The sequence below is a fragment of the Cherax quadricarinatus genome, chromosome 18, assembly GCF_038502225.1.
Source record: "Cherax quadricarinatus isolate ZL_2023a chromosome 18, ASM3850222v1, whole genome shotgun sequence".
NCBI classification, from domain to species: Eukaryota; Metazoa; Arthropoda; class Malacostraca; order Decapoda; family Parastacidae; genus Cherax; species Cherax quadricarinatus.
The window spans coordinates 39,067,400-39,089,179 of record NC_091309.1 but is presented as its reverse complement, the minus strand read 5'-3'; the positions used below and the strand labels follow the sequence as shown (position 1 = coordinate 39,089,179).

Sequence of the window (21,780 nt, the reverse complement as noted above, 5' to 3'; positions counted from 1 at the left end):
AGCGAAGAATTCCCAAGTATTAAGATCCCAAGAAGTTGCAATGTCTGACAGGATTGTAGATCAATGGTTCAGAGAACCGGCACATTGATAAATTAGACACGTGCAACTCTTGGGTATCTTTATTGAGGAAACATTTCGCCACACTGTGGCTTCATCAGTCCATACAAAGGAGAATCTTGAAGAACAGGAGGAGAATGAGGTAATCAGTCCCTCAGCCTTGAGTTGATGTGGTCAGTCCATCAATCTTGAATAGAATACGGCATAAGTGCGGAGAAGGAGCTTACAAACCATAGGCAGGAGAGGTGCAGCAGTCATAGGTGGTGTCACATTTGTGAAACGTGTCGGTTCTCTGAACCATTGATCTACAATCCTGTCAGACACTGCAACTTCTTGGTATCTTAATACTTGGGAATTCTTTGCTTGCCTAACCCTTGGGCACGACCTACTTCCACATTGAGCAAATGTGACACCACCTACGACTGCTGCACCTTTCCTGCCTACGGTTTTTAAGCTCCTTCTCCGCACTTATGCCGTATTTTATTCAAGATTGATGGACTGACCACATCGACTCAAGGTTGAGGGACTGATTACCTCATTCTCCTCCTGTTCTTCAAGATTCTCCTTTGTATGGACTGGTGAAGCCACTGTGTGGCAAAACGTTTCCTCAATGAAGATACCCAAGAGTTGTACATGTGCCTAATTTATCAATAGTGTTTTTATCTGTCAGCTTTGAGGATGAGAAGCAGTGAAGGTACAAAGACCAAACCTTGGGGAAGTGAACTTTTTGCATTGCTGAGATTGTTTTGTTTACTGCCAGTCTATGCTCTGTTAATCAGATGCCTTAAGTCATTTTCACTTCATGGTCACACTTGTCAAATGCCTTAGCAAAATCTGTGTAAACCAACATAGATTTTCTTCCAAAGCTTATGTGATTTTGTCATAATTATCTAATAGTTGTGACAATCATGATATTCCTGTTCTAAATCTATGTTGATGTGGGTTGGGTTGGTCATGTTTTTCATAAAAACAATAATCTGGTATCATAGCACTCTTTCAGAAGTTTTTGTTAACTCATTTTTATTGGTTTAATTTTCTGCCATAGCTCTGCTGACTTCTCAGTGAAGAGGGGGTACGTGTGCATCTTTTAAGGCCTCAGAATCTAAACTTCTCTTTCTAAGAGCAATGAGTGCTCATGCTAATGGTACTGTGCATTTCTTTATAAATACAAAATTCCAGGAAACAGGCCCAGGTATTGCATATATGGACATACTGTCCTTTTTTGAAATCTAAAGAATTTGTGGTAATGTTAAATATGTATACAATTCTCACTGTGTCACTTGGACTGTGGAGCACTAATTCATACAGTTCTTTCTGGATTTTGCTTATTTCTTTGTTCAGGTATGTGTACAAGTCTCCATTACATAGAAAACCATTACTGGGAGAGGGTTTTGACTCAAATTTTGCATATATGAAAAAGTCTATGTATAGGTCTCTTCTTACTTTCCTAAATTATTCTGCATTTTTTTTCTGTCTGGTATGAGTGCTTTAGTTGAGGCTCTGTATCAGTAATTTCCCAGTGTAAGTTTTATTTTCTCTTAATATTGTACTTGCATTTCTTTGAACAGTTCAGTAACCTTTCTCCTTCTGAAAATTCTTCCATGTTATTTTATGTTTTATCTCTTCTTAAGTTTTCTTAGGTAGACATATGAAAGACTGTGTATGACACTGCATTCAGTTTTTCCATGCATTATCCTGGGTTGAGTGCTCAGAATGGTGTTCAATGGGATGTTTGTTAATTCACTGTTTATTTCATCCCAGTAATTTCTGGGATTGATGACACTGTATTTATTTAACTTCCCTTCCTTTAGGTTATTCACCCATGAATTTATGCTTGTCTACACTTACCTTTGAAGATTTTCGAGAGTTTAACTACTCTCAGAGCCCGTCAATGAAGTTCTGATCAAAGTGTATTATACTAATTTTTATGTCTGTTTGGTTCCTCATTGTTTGTAGCAATCATATAGTGTATTCTCGCTTCTGATGGTTCTGTTACCTGGTGATTCAATGCAAACGTTTTGCCAAGCCTTAAGAGTGCCCAGGAGGAGAACTTCCTGGTACATTTCCTTGTATGATTCTGTTGTCTATCATCTTCCATTTTATATTAGGGAGGTTGAAATCTTTAAGTAAAACAATATTTGGTACAGGATTCTCCAAAATTTTTAAGGAAACGTTAACATGTTTAATACAATAGAAAGTTCTTGCATCTAATCTGGAGTAAAGAACAAAAACCTCACCTTGACATTCAGACCATACACATTCAGGGAACGCATGTAGCGGTGATAACCATCAGTCTCATTGGTGGCTACTGTTATTACTACCAGATCTGAAACAAAGGTAAAGTTTAAATGAAATGCATTAGATCTTGCTCAAAGCAATATTAACCTGAGGGATAAGGACATTACTACAACACTCAAGACAATTATTTTGGGACATTTAGCCTGCTGGGATTTTATTAATAAAATGCAGTGAACTGAAACAACACACACTACTGTATGAAGTGCCGAGTCACCTGTTCATGCACTGCTTTGCAGGGTAGATCAGTTTAACCCTTTCAGGGGTCCACAGGCCTTCTCAGAGACTTGTTCTCAGGGCCCCCCAAATTTAAAAAAAAAAAAATTATTTTTTCTTATGAAAAGATAGAATCTTTCCCCGATCATAATGACACCAAAAGTACGAAATTTGATGGAAAACTTACGGAATTATGCTCTTGCGAAGTTAACGGTCTCGACGATGTTTACGCATCGGCGATTTTGCCCACTTTGAGCCATATTTTCGGCCAATTCCAGTGTACTAGTCGACAAAAATCATACCTATTTAGCTAGAACAACATTTTTTCTATCGAATGAGTACAAGAAAAAACCCATTTACCGATGTCAACTATCCAATACAGTGGTCAGAATTTAGCAATTTTGCCAATTTCACACAAATTTCAAAAAATTGCCAATTTCCAAATAGGGTCAAGAATAAACAAGAAAGACATTCCTGGCACTAAAATAACATTTCCTCTGTTCATTAGTCACGTCCCCAGGCCCCTCTTACATTCTTTTGCTTTCCATTTTGAATTTTTATTCTCACAAAAAATAGAAGATTTACTGTTATGCAGACTACTGCATTAGTGTAGAAATGGCATAAATAATATTGGCACACTTGTGAAAGAATATTAGACTCACCAGTTGACGTGTATTGGACGCTTAGCATGATTTGTTTACTTTTGAACTTTGGTAAAAATCAAACATTTTGCTACTTTGAGCTCAATTTCAAGGTACTTTTCATTGTAACACCAGTCAAAATCATCTCAATTTCTGTAATATGTCTTCCATTCTATCAAATGAGACCAGGAAAACTAGAATACAACAATAAATACCATACGAAAATACAGTGCAAAGTCACCGTTTTAATCAAAAACACAGTCAAATTTTTTTTTTCTCATTACGCACTGTGTGCTGCAGGAGTATCTTTTATTCCACACACAATGACCACAGACCAATTCTTTCATATGTAGGCCTACCAGCTTTCTCTCACTATATTTGAAGGCGCTAGAATTTATGAGGACACGTCAAGGACCCTAGCACGTAAGCCGTACTAGTACGGCCGAAACCCTGAAAGAGTTAATAAGATCACATCATATGCTAAAACTTTTGAGGTTCTGGCCCACTGTGTTGGACACAGCAAGGAAGGATGAAAATCACACTCCTACAGCAGAAACAACCTTTATTAGGCATCCTTGTGAGTTGAGGTGTACCACACAAGTTTTTCCTTGACTGTTTCTGCTGCATACATAATTGTTTTCAACAATCTCTGGTCCAAGCTACTGGAGTAGCTTGGACCAGAGACTGGTCAACCACAAAGAGTGACTTACATTCCCACTCTGTTTGCTGTTACCCTGGTAAACCTCTTCCTGACTGCAGGTGGTGTACCGACTACATTATCAATACAGCCACCAGCCAGCTAGGCCATTCTGCCACCGAGCAAGGTGGCCAGTAATGGCACTAAAGATCCCACTAATCATGAACAAAACATAGCCACCAGCTCATCATCCCCCTATTAAGGACCTGTTAAAAAAAAAGAGGCCTACCACAGCAGCTGAAGCCAGCATAGGAGTGTATGCATCCTGTGTGGCATGTGCAATAAGGCTATGTGGGAAAATAACTAGAAGCTTGTACAAACAGATGTCTTCCTTGAGGGGCCAGGCCAAGGTTTGGCAGAGAGTAACTTGACATTGCCACCAGCTTTGAAATGCTGCACCCAGTTCCTCAATGAACGCTCACACACACACTAACATTCTCCACTATTTCTCTCATCTGGTGCCAAGTTTTGTGAAGCCCTATGATTTGAGCTATAGTTTCAGGTGTTAAAGATGTCCTTTTATGCATAATCAAACATGTATAGCCCCAAAACCAAAGGGAACACCAGACAAAAGATTGGGTGGATGAGAGACAACGGTGCAACACTTCCTCTCACCAAGGCAGCCACGTGAGCAATGAGAAGTCACTGTGAAGTGTGGCAGCAGGCTGTGACATCATGCTAATGGCTGCTACCCAGCAGAATGCACTTACAAAAATAAGAGCCCCCCGTATGGTAGGCCTTTGATTTTCGTCACGGCATTATGCCAGGACACTCACCCGGCATAATGCCGTGACGAGCCCTGTACACTTTACCAGGTATACTCAACAGACTTATTCCCCTATAAATTTTACACTCTCTTGTCCCCCTTTGCCTTTATTCAAAGGAACTATGCATGCGCTATGCCAATCCCTAGGTACGTTACCCTCTTCCGTACATTTATTAAATAAAAGCACTAACCACTCCAAAAGTATATACCCCACCTGCATTTAACATTTCTATCTTTATCCCATCAATCCCAGCTGCTTTACTTCCTTTCATTTTACCCACTGCCTCACACACTTCCCTGACACTCACAACTGGTTCCTCCTCACAACCACAAGATGTTATTTCTCCTTGCCTTATACATGAGCTCTGTAATAACTGAAGTATATAATAGTGTTTATATAACGAAGTGCAGGTGTGTAGTGTTGATGTGACTTTTAAATGATGATAAGCCAAAGAGGAACCAACGTCCCCTATAACTTACTTTTTTTATGATGAACAGTTAACTGAGTAAAATATAATCAGTGTAAATTAGCGGAAATTAATATTTGAATAATCACAATGTATTACACACCTGGAAGTGTTATTGAATTAACTGAATAGATGTGTACCAAATTGCTTTGGGGAGTAAGCCAGTGTAATCAGAGACGAGATAAAAGATACCAGCAATAAGAATATGAAGTTTATTTTAGCATGATACAATGTTTATACAAAGGAATATGACATTTGGGTGCACATGCCAAAAAACCCTTTATGTGCAGAGCATTTTGGGCAAACTTAAGACTAATTTAAGATTAAAATGGCCGTGGACGTGTTTCTTTCCACCTGTTGTCTATGTTCCCCATCAGTAAAATGGGTACCTGGGTGTTAGTCGACTGGTGTGGGTCGCATCCTGGGACACTGACCTAAGGAGGCCTGGTCACAGACCGGGCCGCGGGGGCATTGACCCCCGGAACTCTCTCCAGGTAAACTCCAGGTAACTTAGGCGAGTGTAATTATAAATTTAGGAGTTTACAATAAAGACAAGAAAATTTAACCCTTAAACGGTCCAAACAGATCGACGTTCAAATTCGTAGTGCTACAAAAGTAGATTACTTTTTTTTACATATTTTCAAATATAAAAAAAAAAATGTAGATAAAAGCTTTTTTTACACATTTTCACATGTAAAACAAAAAAAAAAAGATCTACATTTTTTTACATACTTTCAGATGTTGAAAAAACGTATATATACGTTTGGACCATTTAAGGGTTAATATTCTATTAGTTCATAGTTTGATAGAGTAATTATAGTTTTGATTATCAAAATAAAAAACAAAAATAAAATTTTATTATTTCTTTGCATGGTTTACACATTACAAAATATTAAGTGCAAAGAAAGCCACTAGCATGCCTAGGGCATTTTGGGCAGACTAATCCTAAGTCTTGCTGACTACTCTATATTGACACAAGTTATGGAGTGGTACATTTTAATATTCATTATTTCACATTATTACAAAAGTTAAATAATCAAAAATTTTATAATTAATAAGATTTATAATAGTGAGGTAGCAAATAACAAACAGCATTACAATCAGCATAACTTAGGAATGGGAATGGTTATATCTCGGCATGCTACAATGTTTCTACAATGTTGAAAGCCCGTACACAAGCAGAGCATTTCTGGCAAACTTAGGACTAACTTAAGATTTAAAAGGCAATAACAATATTAGGAATTTTATGTTTACAGTTATTTGGGTGAATTTACAATGAACAGAAGAGAACCAAATATCTTATTAGTTTAAGATTTTATCATGTTTGGCTGAGAGGGATTACAGGTCCTAAAGCAGACACAATGGACTGATTAACATTTGAGAGGATAGCAGATATTGAGAGTAAGTATACATTGATTATAATGTATTGACTAAATCAATGTATAGTTTTTACATATTTATGATGGGCTGGGATAGGTTAGGGAGATAAGGCTTTTTTTAACAGTAGTTTCGAAAATGCTGGCTGAGTCAGTGGTTCTGGAGATTTCTGGAAGAGTTTTCTGGATTATGGGCCCTTTATATTTAGCTGGACACTGGGAATGTCAGAGATTTTTGTGCATAGTATTATGGCTATGGGTCCTATTGCAGCTGTTAAGAAAGTGCTTCAGTTCAGGATTTATACTGGAATTGAGTGTTCTGTAAATGTAGGTTGCACAGTAGTATGTGTGGATGTGTTGTATAGTGAGTAGGTTTAGGTCTTTGTAGAGTGGGGCGGAGTGTTGTTTAGCAGTGGATTGTGCGATCATTCGCACTGCAGCTTTTTGTTGGGTTATTAGTGGTTTTAAGTGATTGGCCATTGTGGAATCCCAGGCACAGACAGCATAGGTGAGGTAGGGGTAGATCAGAGATTAGTATAGTGTAAGTAATTCTGTTTGTGGTACATAACGTATTGTTGAGAGGATGCCTACTGTTTTAGATACTTTTTTTGTTATGTTTTGGATTTGGGTGTTGAATTTCAAGTTGCTGTCAAGATGCAGACCCAGAAATTTTCCCTCAATATGTTTAGCAATAAGAGTATTGTCAATCACAATGTTCAGCTGGGTATCACCTGTTCTGCTCCTAAACAAAATATAGGCTTTGTCTATATTAACCCTTTGACTGTTTCGGTCGTATATATACATCTTGCCCGCCACTGTTTTGGACGTATTTATACGCGTAAATTCTAGCGGCTTCAAATCAAGCAGGAGAAAGCTGGTAGGCCTACATGAGAGAGAATGGGTCTGAGTGGTGGGTGTGCACCCTGTGAAAAAAATCTGGGACTCAGTGGTGCATTGTGGGAACGCCATCTTGGTAGTCCATTTTCACCATGCCTCGCAGTAAGAAGTACCTCACTCCTCGGATTGGAGGTCTTTTGTTCCCAAGTGATAGCTCTAACAGCGATGGAAGTGTCAGTGAAAGTGAATTCCATAGTTTTCAAGCAGGTGTGACCGAAAACAGTGCCCAGGATAACGTAATTAGTGATGAAAACCCAGATGACCCACGACCTTCCACCTCTGGTGCTGGGCCAGCTCGTTCATGTTCACCTGTACCAGGACGAAAGAGGAAACTACAGTGGACCCCCGCTTAACGATCACCTCCCAATGCGATCAATTATGTAAGTGTATTTATGTAAGTGCGTTTGTACGTGTATGTTTGGGGGTCTGAAATGGACTAATCTACTTCACAATATTCCTTATGGGAACAAATTCGGTCAGTACTGGCACCTGAACATACTTCTGGAATGAAAAAATATCGTTAACCGGGGGTCCACTGTATTTGCCTGTGTACATGACTCAGATGTGAGCAATGAAAGTGATAGTGATAGTGATTTCAAAGCTATTGAAAGCAGTTCTAGTTGCAACAGTGAGGGTGAATATTCCCCAGTGAAGCGGCAATATATACGACGTAGCATGCGGTATGGAATGCTTTCAGTTATTCTTTGATGAACCCCTGATGGACATTATTGTCAGGGAAACCAACGCATACTATGAGTACACCATGGCAAATACAATTCTCTCACCAATATCACGGCTACACCAGCGGAAGGACACAACCGTGGCAGAGATGTACCTGTTTCTGCCACAATAATGCTTATGCCACATGTGTATAAGCACACTGTCACCACATACTGGTCAACAGAATGCCTGATTTCAACCCCAGGTTTTAGTGACATTATAGGTGTGAATTGTTTTTTGAAACTGTTACGCATGTTACACTTTTCAGACAAAACAAGGCCTGACAGAAGCAACAGGTTATATAAGATCAGAAATGTGTTTATGTACCTGAAACAAAAGTGTTGCATGTATTTTTATCCCTTCAGGAAGCTATTATTGATGAGTCTGAGTTTATTCAAAGACTCTCATTCAAGCAATACATACCAAGCAAGACGAAACGCTTTGGTATAAAGTTATTTGTACTGTGTGATTGCAAAAGTGGTCTCGTTTTGGATATCATTGTGAACACTGGCAGTAATACATTGAGAGATACCAGGAAGTTATTGGGTATCTCTGGTGATGTGGTTCGAACAATGATGGAACCATATTTTGGTAAGGGGCATATATTATATACTGATAACTGGTACACAAGCCCCATACTCAGTGATTTCTTGTGAGTGAACATGACAGACGTGTGTGGCACAGTGCGTGGTAATCGTAAACATATGCCAAGGTTCAACGCTGGCACTCTTAGAGGTGAGGTGCAGGCCTTTGCTGCCAATGACATCATGGCATTTCGGTGGCATGACAAACGTGATGTCACATTGTTGACATCAGTTCACCGAAACGAAATGGCACACACTGGCAGTCACAATAGAAACCAATGAACCCCTTCTAAAACCTGCAGCTGTCATGGACTACAACCTCAATATGCACTTAGTGGACAAATGTGACATGCAGATTGGGTTTGCTGATTGTGTATGCAAGAGTTATAAGTGGTATAAAAAACTTTTTCCATCTTGATATTTTCATGCTAAATGCTTATAACATATACAAGTTGAGAACCAACATCAAACCAAAATCTAGTGAATTTTGTTTGTCAGTCATAAGACAAATAATCGCCAAGTACCAAGGAGCAACACCTGCAATAGACCAGCGCCCACAAAATTATCAACACATGCCATCTCGTTTGAGGCCTGGTGATCACTACCCCATACAACTGCCTCCTACTGCTTTCAAGAAAAGTGCTCAGAAGAGGTGTTTTGTATGTGGACATACCACAAAACGTCCACAAACACACAGAGACACTTGTTTTTTGTGTGAGGAGTGTCGAGTACCACTCTGCATATACCCAGGTTTCAAAGAGTTCCACAAGCTGCAGCAGTTCTAGGAAAGTGTTCAGTTGACTGTACATGTGTATATATATTATGGAACAATAGTGATAAACAATGTTTTGTATTGTTTGTGTAAACAATGTTGTAAACAGTGAGTGTATATTTGAACAATGCACCTTACTTTGGTCTCACAAGCCACATAAGTTACTTAGAAAAGAAAAATATTTGAAAATACAAGAAACCTTCGAATTGGAGTAAATAAAAGAATACGGGGTGGGCGGCACTTGCCGCTGTTGCCATACACCGCTCATTTTCTGCCAACTTTGCGCCTCTATATCTTGGTAAGTACTGATGGCAAAAAATTTTTTTAGGCTTAAAACACTAAGTAAAATTATCCTAACATTTTGGTAAGAGAATAATTTTTTTTTTCGAACATTTTGCGACATAGAATGACAGTTTCAGAAAGGGGCCTGCGACAGTCAAAGGGTTAAGTGTAAGTTTACTGGTAGCCATCCAGGTTTATATTTTTACTAATTCTTCATTAATAGTGATGAGCGAGCAAGATTAGGGTGGGAGATGACAAAAGTCATGTTGTCAACAATGAGAAAGGGTCTAAGTTGTTGTAATACATTTGTAAGATCACTGATGTGTAAAAGGAAAAGGAGGGAGTCAAGAATGCTTCACCTTGGCATGCCAGTGTCCAGGGGTCTTGTTAAGAAGGTTGTGTTGTTAATAGACAAGTATTGCTGTCTACTAGCATGTATTGCTGTCTACTACCAACCTACTACCTACTGTCGTAGGTAGTAGGTTGGTAGACAACAACCACCCAGGGAAGTACTACCGTCCTGCCAGATGACTGTGAAACAGAAACCTGTAACTGTTTTGCATGATGGTAGGATTGCTGGTTTCTTTTTCTGTCTCATAAACACACTAGATAACAGGGATATCTTGCTACTCCTACTTACACTTTGGTCACACTTCACAGACATGCACATGCATATATACAGTGGACCCCCGCATAACGATCACCTCCGAATGCGACCAATTATGTAAGCGTATTTATGTAAGTGCGTTTGCACGTGTATGTTTGGGGGTCTGAAATGGACTAATCTACTTCACAATATTCCTTATGGGAACAAATTCGGTAAGTACTGGCACCTGAACATACTTCTGGAGTGAAAAAATATCGTTAACCGGGAGTCCACTGTATATACATACATCTAGGTTTTTCCCCTTTTTCTAAATAGCTCTTGTTCTTTATTTCTTCTATTGTCCATGGGGAAGTGGAAAAGAATCTTTCCTCCGTAAGCCATGCGTGTCGTATGAGGCGACTAAAATGCCGGGAGCAATGGGCTAGTAACCCCTTCTCCTGTAGACATTTACTAAAAAAGAGAAGAAGAAAAACTTTATAAAACTGGGATGCTTGAATGTGCGTGGATGTAGTGCGGATGACAAGAAACGGATGATAGCTGATGTTATGAATGAAAAGAAGTTGGATGTCCTGGCCCTAAGCGAAACAAAGCTGAAGGGGGTAGGGGAGTTTCGGTGGGGGGAAATAAATGGGATTAAATCTGGAGTACCTGAGAGAGTTAGAGCAAAGGAAGGGGTAGCAGTAATGTTGAAGGATCAGTTATGGAAGGAGAAAAGAGAATATGAATGTGTAAATTCAAGAATTATGTGGATTAAAGTAAAGGTTGGATGTGAAAAGTGGGTCATAATAAGCGTGTATGCACCTGGAGAAGAGAGGAATGCAGAGGAGAGAGAGAGAGATTTTGGGAGATGTTAAGTGAATGTATAGGAGCCTTTGAACCAAGTGAGAGAGTAATTGTGGTAGGGGATCTGAATGCTAAAGTAGGAGAAACTTTTAGAGAGGGTGTGATAGGTAAGTTTGGGGTGCCAGGTGTAAAAGATAATGGGAGCCCTTTGATTGAACTTTGTATAGAAAGGGGTTTAGTTATAGGTAATACATATTTTAAGAAAAAGAGGATAAATAAGTATACAAGATATGATGTAGGGCGAAATGACAGTAGTTTGTTGGACTATGTATTGGTAGATAAAAGACTGTTGAGTAGACTTCAGGATGTACATGTTTATAGAGGGGCCACAGATATATCAGATCACTTTCTAGTTGTAGCTACACTGAGAGTAAAAGGTAGATGGGGTACAAGGAGAATAGAAGCATCAGGGAAGAGAGAGGTGAAGGTTTATAAACTAAAAGAGGAGGCAGTTAGGGTAAGATATAAACAGCTATTGGAGGATAGATGGGCTAATGAGAGCATAGGCAATGGGGTCGAAGAGGTATGGGGTAGGTTTAAAAATGTAGTGTTAGAGTGTTCAGCAGAAGTTTGTGGTTACAGGAAAGTGGGTACGGGAGGGAAGAGGAGCGATTGGTGGAATGATGATGTAAAGAGAGCAGTAAGGGAGAAAAAGTTAGCATATGAGAAGTTTTTACAAAGTAGAAGTGATGCAAGGAGGGAAGAGTATATGGAGAAAAAGAGAGAGGTTAAGAGAGTGGTGAAGCAATGTAAAAAGAGAGCAAATGAGAGAGTGGGTGAGATGTTATCAACAAATTTTGTTGAAAATAAGAAAAAGTTTTGGAGTGAGATTAACAAGTTAAGGAAGCCTAGAGAACAAATGGATTTGTCAGTTAAAAATAGAAGAGGAGAGTTATTAAATGGAGAGTTAGAGGTATTGGGAAGATGGAGGGAATATTTTGAGGAATTGTTAAATGTTGATGAAGATAGGGAAGCTGTGATTTCGTGTATAGGGCAAGGAGGAATAACATCTTGTAGGAGTGAGGAAGAGCCAGTTGTGAGGCAGTAGGTAAAATGAAAGGGGGTAAGGCAGCCGGGATTGATGGGATAAAGATAGAAATGTTAAAAGCAGGTGGGGATATAGTTTTGGAGTGGTTGGTGCAATTATTTAATAAATGTATGGAAGAGGGTAAGGTACCTAGGGATTGGCAGAGAGCATGCATAGTTCCTTTGTATAAAGGCAAAGGGGACAAAAGAGAGTGCAAAAATTATAGGGGGATAAGTTTGTTGAGTATACCTGGTAAAGTTATTATTGAAAGAATTAAGAGTAAGATGGAGAATAGGATGGCAGATGAACAAGGAGGCTTTAGGAAAGGTAGGGGGTGTGTGGACCAGGTGTTTACAGTGAAACATATAAGTGAACAGTATTTAGATAAGGCTAAAGAGGTCTTTGTGGCATTTATGGATTTGGAAAAGGTGTATGACAGAGTGGATAGGGGGGCAATGTGGCAGATGCTGCAGGTATATGGTGTAGGAGGTAGGTTACTGAAAGCAGTGAAGAGTTTTTACGAGGATAGTGAGGCTCAAGTTAGAGTATGTAGGAAAGAGGGAAATTATTTCCCTAGGCCTTAGACAAGGATGTGTGATGTCACCATGGTTGTTTAATATATTTATAGATGGGGTTGTAAGAGAAGTAAATGCGAGGGTCTTGGCAAAAGGCGTGGAGTTAAAAGATAAAGAATCACACAAAGTGTGAGTTGTCACAGTTGCTCTTTGCTGATGACACTGTGCTCTTGGGAGATTCTGAAGAGAAGTTGCAGAGATTGGTGGATGAATTTGGTAGGGTATGCAAAAGAAGAAAATTAAAAGTGAATACAGGAAAGAGTAAGGTTATGAGGATAACAAAAAGATTAGGTGATGAAAGATTGGATATCAAATTGGAGGGAGAGAGTATGGAGGAGGTGAATGTATTCAGATATTTGGGAGTAGACGTGTCAGCGGATGGTTCTTTGAAAGATGAGGTGAATCATAGAATTGATGAGGGGAAAAGGGTGAGTGGTGCACTTAGGAGTCTGTGGAGCCAAAGAACTTTGTCCTTGGAGGCAAAGAGGGGAATGTATGAGAGTATAGTTTTACCAACGCTCTTATATGGGTGTGAAGCATGGGTGATGAATGTTGCAGCGAGGAGAAGGCTGGAGGCAGTGGAGATGTCATGTCTGAGGGCAACGTGTGGTGTGAATATAATGCAGAGAATTCGTAGTTTGGAAGTTAGGAGGAGGTGCGGGATTACCAAAACTGTTGTCCAGAGGGCTGAGGAAGGATTGTTGAGGTGGTTCGGACATGTAGAGAGAATGGAGCGAAACAGAGTGACTTCAAGAGTGTATCAGTCTGTAGTGGAAGGAAGGCGGGGTAGGGGTCGGCCTAGGAAAGGTTGGAGGGAGGGGGTAAAGGAGGTTTTGTGTGCGAGGGGCTTGGACTTCCAGCAGGCATGCGTGAGCGTGTTTGATAGGAGTGAATGGAGACAAATGGTTTTTAATACTTGACGTGCTGTTGGAGTGTGAGCAAAGTAACATTTATGAAGGGGTTCAGGGAAACTGGCAGGCCGGACTTGAGTCCTGGAGATGGGAAGTACAGTGCCTGCACTCTGAAGGAGGGGTGTTAATGTTGCAGTTTAAAAACTGTAGTGTAAAGCACCCTTCTGGCAAGACAGTGATGGAGTGAATGATGGTGAAAGTGTTTCTTTTTCGGGCCACCCTGCCTTGGTGGGAATCGGCCAGTATGATAATAAAATAATAATAATAGTAACGTTAGACTTGATGTATGCAAGTGCATGTCCTCTTTTACCATAATGATCAAGCTTGTGGAGTAGGATGCTGTGGTTTACTGTATCAAAAGCTTTCTTAAGGTCAAAAAAGAGTCCAAGCAGGTATTCGTTTTTCTCGAGTGCTGTATAAAGCAGGTCGAGTATTTTTATTATTGCGTTATTTGTGCTATTGTTTCTCCTGAAGCCAAACTGGCAGGGGTTGAGGATGCTTAGTGATGTAATGAAAGAATATAATCTCTTGTGTATGAGCTTCTCAAAGATTTTGGAAAGTAAAGGAATGTTTGATATTGGCCTATAGACATTTACATCTGTTGGGTCACCACCTTTGTGTACTGGTGTAACCCATGTTGTTTTGAGTGATACTGGAAATGTTCTGGTTTCTAGTGATTTGTTAAAGAGTGATGTAATGGTGTACAAAAGGACATGAGCCGCTGGTTTAACGTTGGGATGAACAAAGAGACAGTGTATCTGGAACGGTCCAGATCTGTAAAATAACTGTCAGATTAATGCTGATAATGAAGATAATACTGGACGCGGTGATTCAGCAACATGTTGAACACCACATGTATTGGAATAAGTTATGCTCATTTCCTTACATGTAGAATAAAACCACAGAATGGATAAGGGATCTTTTATTAGCCAACATTAGGTTACCATCCTGTTAGGGAGGCATTTGATTATATCACCCAAAGAATAACTGGGAGTCTTTTAATTTTATATACACTTATATTAAATTATTGGAATTCTGTTGTATAAATAATAAGATACCAACGAATTATATAAAATCTGTCAAGCCCAAAGTAACTTTTCGGTAATACAGTGGACCCCCGCATAACGATGGCATCACATAGCGATTATTTCGCATACCGCTTACTTTTATCGCAAAATTTTTGCCGCTCATACCGATTAAAAACCCGCTCACCGATTTTCGTCCGAGACGCGTCCAATGTGCGCCCTCAGCCAGCCTCACATGTGCCGCCCGTGCCATTGTTTACCAGCCAGCCTCCGCGCTAACATCCAAGCATACACTCGGAATATTTCGTATTATTACAGTGTTTTCGGTGCTGTTTCTGGAAAATAAGTGACCATGGGCCCCAAGAAAGCTTCTAGTGCCAACCGTACACCAATAAGGGTAAGGATACCCATTGAAATGAAGAAAGAGATCATTGATAAGTATGAAAGTGGAGTGCGTATCGCCGACCTAGTCAAGTTGTACAAGAAACCCCAATCAACCATCGCTACTATTGTGGGCACCAAAAAGACAATCAAGGAAGCTGTTCTTGCCAAAGGTTTAACTGTGTTTTCGAAACAAAGATCGCAAGTGATGGAAGATGTTGAGAGACTCTTATTGGTGTGGATAAATGAAAAACAGCTAGCAGGAGATAGCGTCTCTCAAGCGATCATATGTGAAAAGGCTAGGAAGTTGCATGACGATTTAATTAAAAAAATGCCTGCAACTAGTGATGATGTGAGTGAATTTAAGGCCAGCAAAGGTTGGTTTGAGAGATTTAAGAAGCGTAGTGGCATCCATAGTGTGATAAGGCATGGTGAGGCTGCCAGTTCGGACCACAAAGCGGCTGAAAAATATGTGCAGGAATTCAAGGAGTACATAGAAACTGAAGGACTGAAACCTGAACAAGTGTTTAATTGTGATGAAACAGGCCTGTTCTGGAAGAAAATGCCAAGCAGGACCTACATTACTCAGGAGGAAAAGGCACTCCCAGGACATAAGCCTATGAAAGACAGGCTTACTCTTCTCATGTGTGCCAATGCTACTGGTGATTGCAAAGTGAAGCCTTTATTAGTGTATCACTCTGAAACTCCCAGAGCGTTCAGGCAAAAGAATGTCCTCAAGGATAATTTGTGTGTGCTGTGGAGGGCAAACAGTAAGGCATGGGTCACTAGGGAATTTTTCTATAACTGGTTACACCATGCATTTGCCCCCAATGTGAAAGATTACCTAACTGAAAAGAAATTAGGACTTAAGTGCCTCCTGGTGTTAGACAATGCCCCTGGTCATCCTACAGACGTGGCAGAGCGACTTTATGGGGACATGAGCTTCATTAAGGTGAAGTTTTTGCCTCCTAATACCACTCCTCTCCTGCAGCCCATGGACCAGCAGGTTATTTCCAACTTCAAGAAACTGTACACAAAAGCTCTGTTTGAAAGGTGCTTTGTAATGACCTCAGAAACTCAACTGACTCTAAGAGAGTTTTGGAGAGATCACTTTAATATCCTCAATTGTGTAAACCTTATAGGTAAGGCTTGGGAGGAAGTGACTAAGAGGACCTTGAACTCTGCTTGGAAGAAACTGTGGCCAGAATGTGTAGACAAAAGGGATTTTGAAGGGTTTGAGGCTAACCCTGAGAATCCTGTGCCAGTTGAGGAATCCATTGTGGCATTGGGAAAGTCCTTGGGGTTGGAGGTTAGTGGGGAGGATGTGGAAGAGTTGGTGGAGGAGGACAATGAAGAACTAACCACTGATGAGCTGATAGATCAACTTCAAGAGCAAGAGGCCAGACCTGGGGAAACTGGTTCAGAGGAGGGGAGAGAGAAATTGAAGAAGTTGCCTACTACAAAGATAAAGGAAATCTGTGCAAAGTGGCTTGAAGTGCAAACCTTCATGGATGAAAATCACCCTCACACAGCTATTGCAAGCCGTGTTGGCAACCTGTACACTGACAATGTTGTGAAACACTTTAGGGAAGTGATAAAGGAACGAGAGGTACAGGCCACTATGGACAGATATCTTGTGCGAAAGAAGTCCAGTGACTCTGAAGCTGGCCCTAGTGGCATTAAAAGAAGAAGGGAAGTAACCCCAGAAAAGGACTTACTACCTCAAGTCCTAATGGAAGGGGATTCCCCTTCTAAACAGTAAGAAGATAATGCTCTCCCCTCCTCCCATCCCATCAATCATCACCAGATCTTCAATAAAAGTAAGTGTCATGTAAGTGTGCATGCCTTTTTCAGTTTGTGTGTATTAAAATTAATATTTCATGTGGTAAAAAAAAATTTTTTTTCATACTTTTGGGTGTCTTGCACGGATTAATTTTATTTCCATTATTTCTTATGGGGAAAATTCATTCACATAACGATTATTTCGCATAACAATTACCCCTCTTGCACGGATTAAAATCGTTAACCGGGGGTCCACTGTATATGTACAGTCCACAGCCAAATCTAAAACAGCCAGTATTACTGGCTTGAAATTCTGTTATTAATTAACATTCAAGCACTATATCTTCACATAATTTAAGGTCCAGATGTGAGAGTTTGGGGAGCTGAGAAGGTGGGCTTTGAAGGAGTAATGTGATGACCCATTATTCCTAAAGTCCTAGATGTCTCCGAGGTACAACTATATCAGTAAGTGTGATCTGTTTTAGATGTGCCAGAGTTCTCCCCAGTTGTGTGTATGAAATATTAATTCAGGATTATACCTGTAATACTTATACATATTATTTCTCACATATACTATGCTAATATTGATCCTGAACTACATCTCCACTCTGATGCCCGAAATGCCTAGCCATGCTAAGCATTCTAGTGGTACACTCTGTAATCACAATTTTACTACATGTAAACCAAACAATAATCAAATTTCTGTAAACTCAGCATTGTAATCCTTATAGAGAATAAACTTTGAATTTGAATCACTTCAATCCAGGCCAACAAAAAATCAATTCTGCAACACCTGCAACCTTTTATTATTTAATTGCAATAAAAGATCTCCACGAGGAAATGAAGAGTCCTTCCATCGTAAGCCATACGTGTTGTAAGAGGTGACTAAAATGTCGGAAGCAAGGAGCTAGTAACCCCTTCTTCCGTAAAAGTTACTAAATGTAAGAAGAAAAGCTTTATGAGGTTTTCTCTTCTGAAGTCACCCTGTCTTGGTGGGAGACAATTGGTAAGATGAGGGAGGGAGGGGGGGGTGGAAAATCCCTAATACTACATGGTAACAGACATTTATAATTCTACAGGTATCTATAATTTACCTGGTTTCAAAGATGTTCAAAGGGTGCCAGGCCAGTTGGGTTGTTGGTGTCTAAAATCAGGTGTGCACCAAGTTGCTGCACTTCAAGTTGAGCCATGAGCCACTAGGAAATTACCTTCATCTCTTCTTTAATGTATGTATGTGGTTCAGTGTTTTGTATCCAAATATTATGCTGTAGGTCTTTTATATGTTGAGTGATAGCATTTTAATTATCTTACAAATTAAAATAAAATTAATTCATCATTTACTGTTATCTTGGACACTCAGGTCTGGGTTTTAGGTGAAAAAGGTGGTAAAGTATCTATATGCAAAGAGCACTGGTATGAATTACTTGGAGGTATTTAGCAGATTATCAATAAACAGTAGAAGGAATGGTCAAGGGCCCAAGATGTTGTGGTGTGGTACAAAAAAGTTTATGGAATAAGGAATATTATCCACAGTGTTCTGGTCCAAGAGGAATGCTACAACTAACAGACTTGAATGTTTTTTGCAGGCCAATAAAGTCCTTGAGGCTATGCCTTATTATGCAATACATGTGGAAGAATATATTAATGCTTTCATTACAGTACGGTATTGCTTGTGCAATGTTTTGGGTCATAAACAAACTGATAAGAGGTTAATACAGTGCATTGTGTTATGTTTCATTCAGAAGTAGTTTACTATTTTCTCAAATATTCTGATAGCATTGGAAGGTTTAAAATGTTGGTCTAAAGTGGTTTGTACCAATGGGATACAAACAATTCTAGGTTGGTGTAACTGTTTCAGGTTCTATTTATATTTATGCCTGGTTTCTGTAGACATTATACATACTGAACCATATTTGGTCTAATGAGAAAACAAACGTTTCAATTATTTTAGTGCATTTGGTAACAGAGGTTATTAGAATGTATGGACGTAAGTTACATGTATTTAAAACTTTTTAACTTAAGAGCTATCTGGTTGACTGAAGTTAACATTAAAATTTACACTAACATTCAATACTCATGTAATACGCCAAATCTTTCAAGCAAAAGACAAGCTCATAATGCAACTCAAAAGCATCAGCACAAAAATTCAAAACCAAATAGAAATAAAGACATTTTAGGTATCCTAGGGAAAGTGACCACTTCTCAATTTTGTAAAATTAAAATTCAAAATTTATTTTCCCATGATACATTATACAGAAATGGATGACACTTAACAATGCATGCAGAAAGCTCGTGGATATGAAGAGAATTTTGGGCAGCATAAGCCTAACTTAAAACTACAAGGGCAATAAACTACATATATGTATTTAAGGGCATTAAATGTATACAAGTATGACTGAGTCAATGTGTATGTAATGAATGTTTATGCAAGTAGATTAAATATATCATTGTACATAATAACAATTATTTATGGCTTATTTTTGAAGGTTTGCTTTTGCTTACTGTATAAGAAATACTGTAATTATACTACATTAATTCCACTCTCTCTCTCTCTCTCTCTCTCTCTCTCTCTCTCTCTCTTTTCCTCATCTGGTAACCTCACTAAATCCCTAACAAAATGTAAATATAAATCTAATTATGTAGTATCTAGTTTCATAAATCATTGACAAGTAATACAAATTATCATTGTTAGTAGGCCTTCCAAACATTTAGTCAATATTTTTGTAGGCATCAGTAGAACTGAGAAAAGAATTCCTGATAGGAATTGTTAGAGAAATTCTAGGTTAAGTCAATGTCTACTGAATATGTGATTGAAATAGGAATACAAACAACTTATAATGTAATGCAACATGCCTTTGTAAATAATCAATTTCTGACCTAAATAATTAATTTCTTAACTAAATTAATATTTTAAAAATCAAAGATTAGTGGTCTAAACCTTTTTAGATTTAGATTTTGCCACCGAAGTGGCTAGTTAACCTATGACAATGAAGGAGTTATGAAAGAAGTGACTCCCTACTAGGATTCATTTAGGCTTGCAACAGAGTTCAAAATTAATTTTAGGATATAAACTGTCATTGACAGCCTTAAATATCGGTGATAACATGACTAGAGTCACGTCTTACAGTTGGGGGGAAAGAGGATACGTGACTCAGGAGGGGTTGAGGGAGGGGCATGAGACGTGGCACTACTGGTAAGTTCATCTGGCACTGCCCATGCCAGGCAGAGTCGGCCTGCCTGCCCACCCACACAATCATTATTAATGACACTAAGACGCACTGCCATTACCTAACCTTACAAGAAATACAAATATTAACACTGGTTTCATAAAACTTGCCAGCTTACAGCTACAATAAAACAATAAAAACACATTAAAAATGAATGTATATGACCAAGTGGCATCTTGAGAGGAGAGAAGAAGCAGCCAGACGCTGGACGGGTAAACAACACTCCCTTAACATCATCATTATCCATCCTTATTTAGATTAACATCGTAATATAACTCACTCACAGGCAACACACAACTTACCTCTCTCTTCTGAACAAAACGTCGAGTGAAACAACCAACAAAAAATGGAGAAAAGGGTTAAAGAGCGGATGAGAGACATAACGTCAGTGATGGTTGGCGGAGCAGGAGACGTGCGACCACCCTCAACACTGGCACTAGCAACACTAAACCCGCCCACACCACCACCCACTCAACAACACTACACAAAATTGTTGTACAATCAAACTTAATTTATTTATTTATTTATTTATTTATTAACAATTTGGGCACACATACAGAGGTACAAAAAAATACAGATAAGAGCAGCATGCCAAAGCCACTTATACTATGCATAGCATTACGGGCTGGCTTAAAATGTTTTCCACGGCCTTATAATTAATATGATACAATATTTGATTAATTTCTGAGGCATGTTGACTGTGCTTAATGAGGCCGCAATTCACCTAGACACTTAACCTTAAATATTACTCGAAACCCTAAACCCTGAGTACAGAAAGGCATGTAGAGAGTCTGAGAAATTAATATTTTTTTTTTTTTTTAGGTTTAAGGCCTACCGAATTCAGGTGGATCATTAAGACCACATTACACCTGTGCGAAAATAAACAGGTATTTAAATACGTATTAAACATCGGTACTTAGCTCAGTGGTGACGTGTACTTAGCTCAGTGGTGACGTGTACTTAGCTCAGTGGTGACGTGTACTTAGCTCAGTGGTGACGTGTACTTAGCTCAGTGGTGACGTGTACTTAGCTGGAGTGGTGACGTGTACTTAGCTCTGTGAAGACCTGTTTGTGTGCTCTCTGTGAATCTGTACCAGGATGCCCTCTCTTGAGCAACTTTACCAGCAGCTGAGAGAAGAGCTCAGAGTTGCTAAGATGGAGATACGGCAATTAACGGAGGAGAACAAGAGGATTCGTAGTAATCCTTCTGTTGTGAGTCCCCAGGTTAAGAGGGGAGCTTGGTCAGTGGCTGGGCAACATGGAACCAAGCTGAAGATCAAGAAAACGGTTGGAGAGGCAGAAACAACGAGAAACCAGAAGACTACCGTGGAAACTTCCAACTCATTCTCGGTGCTACCTGACGAATGTGAGTATTCTACTGGGAATGCCACAACGAGCACCAAAGAAGCATTGGCAGACGTGAGTAAGACATCCCTAGAAACCCCAACGAAGACCATCGAGAACGTCTTGATGAATTCTACAAGTGGTGTAATGCTACCTGGCAAATGTGAGTCGACTACTCGGAGCATCACGACGGACGACGCCAAGGAAGGTAAAAACATTGTTGTTGTTGGGGATAGCCAGATTAGGTACATGGATAGGGCATTCTGCTTGAAGGATAGGAGTAGGAGG

At 39.4% G+C, this 21,780-nt stretch overlaps 1 protein-coding gene across 1 annotated transcript in view; it reads right to left on the bottom strand.

Moving 5' to 3' along the window:
- Positions 1–20,597, bottom strand: part of LOC128689496 (procollagen-lysine,2-oxoglutarate 5-dioxygenase 1) — a 74,105-nt gene extending 53,508 nt beyond the window's left edge. The window contains exons 1-2 of the mRNA XM_053777857.2: positions 20,451–20,597; positions 2,295–2,383 (exon numbers count right to left, since the gene is read on the bottom strand). Coding sequence (XP_053633832.1) covers positions 2,295–2,383; positions 20,451–20,529 — 168 coding nt within the window. The 5' untranslated portion in view covers positions 20,530–20,597. The remainder of the gene's footprint in view (positions 1–2,294; positions 2,384–20,450) is intronic.
- Positions 20,598–21,780: the final 1,183 nt, after the last annotated feature.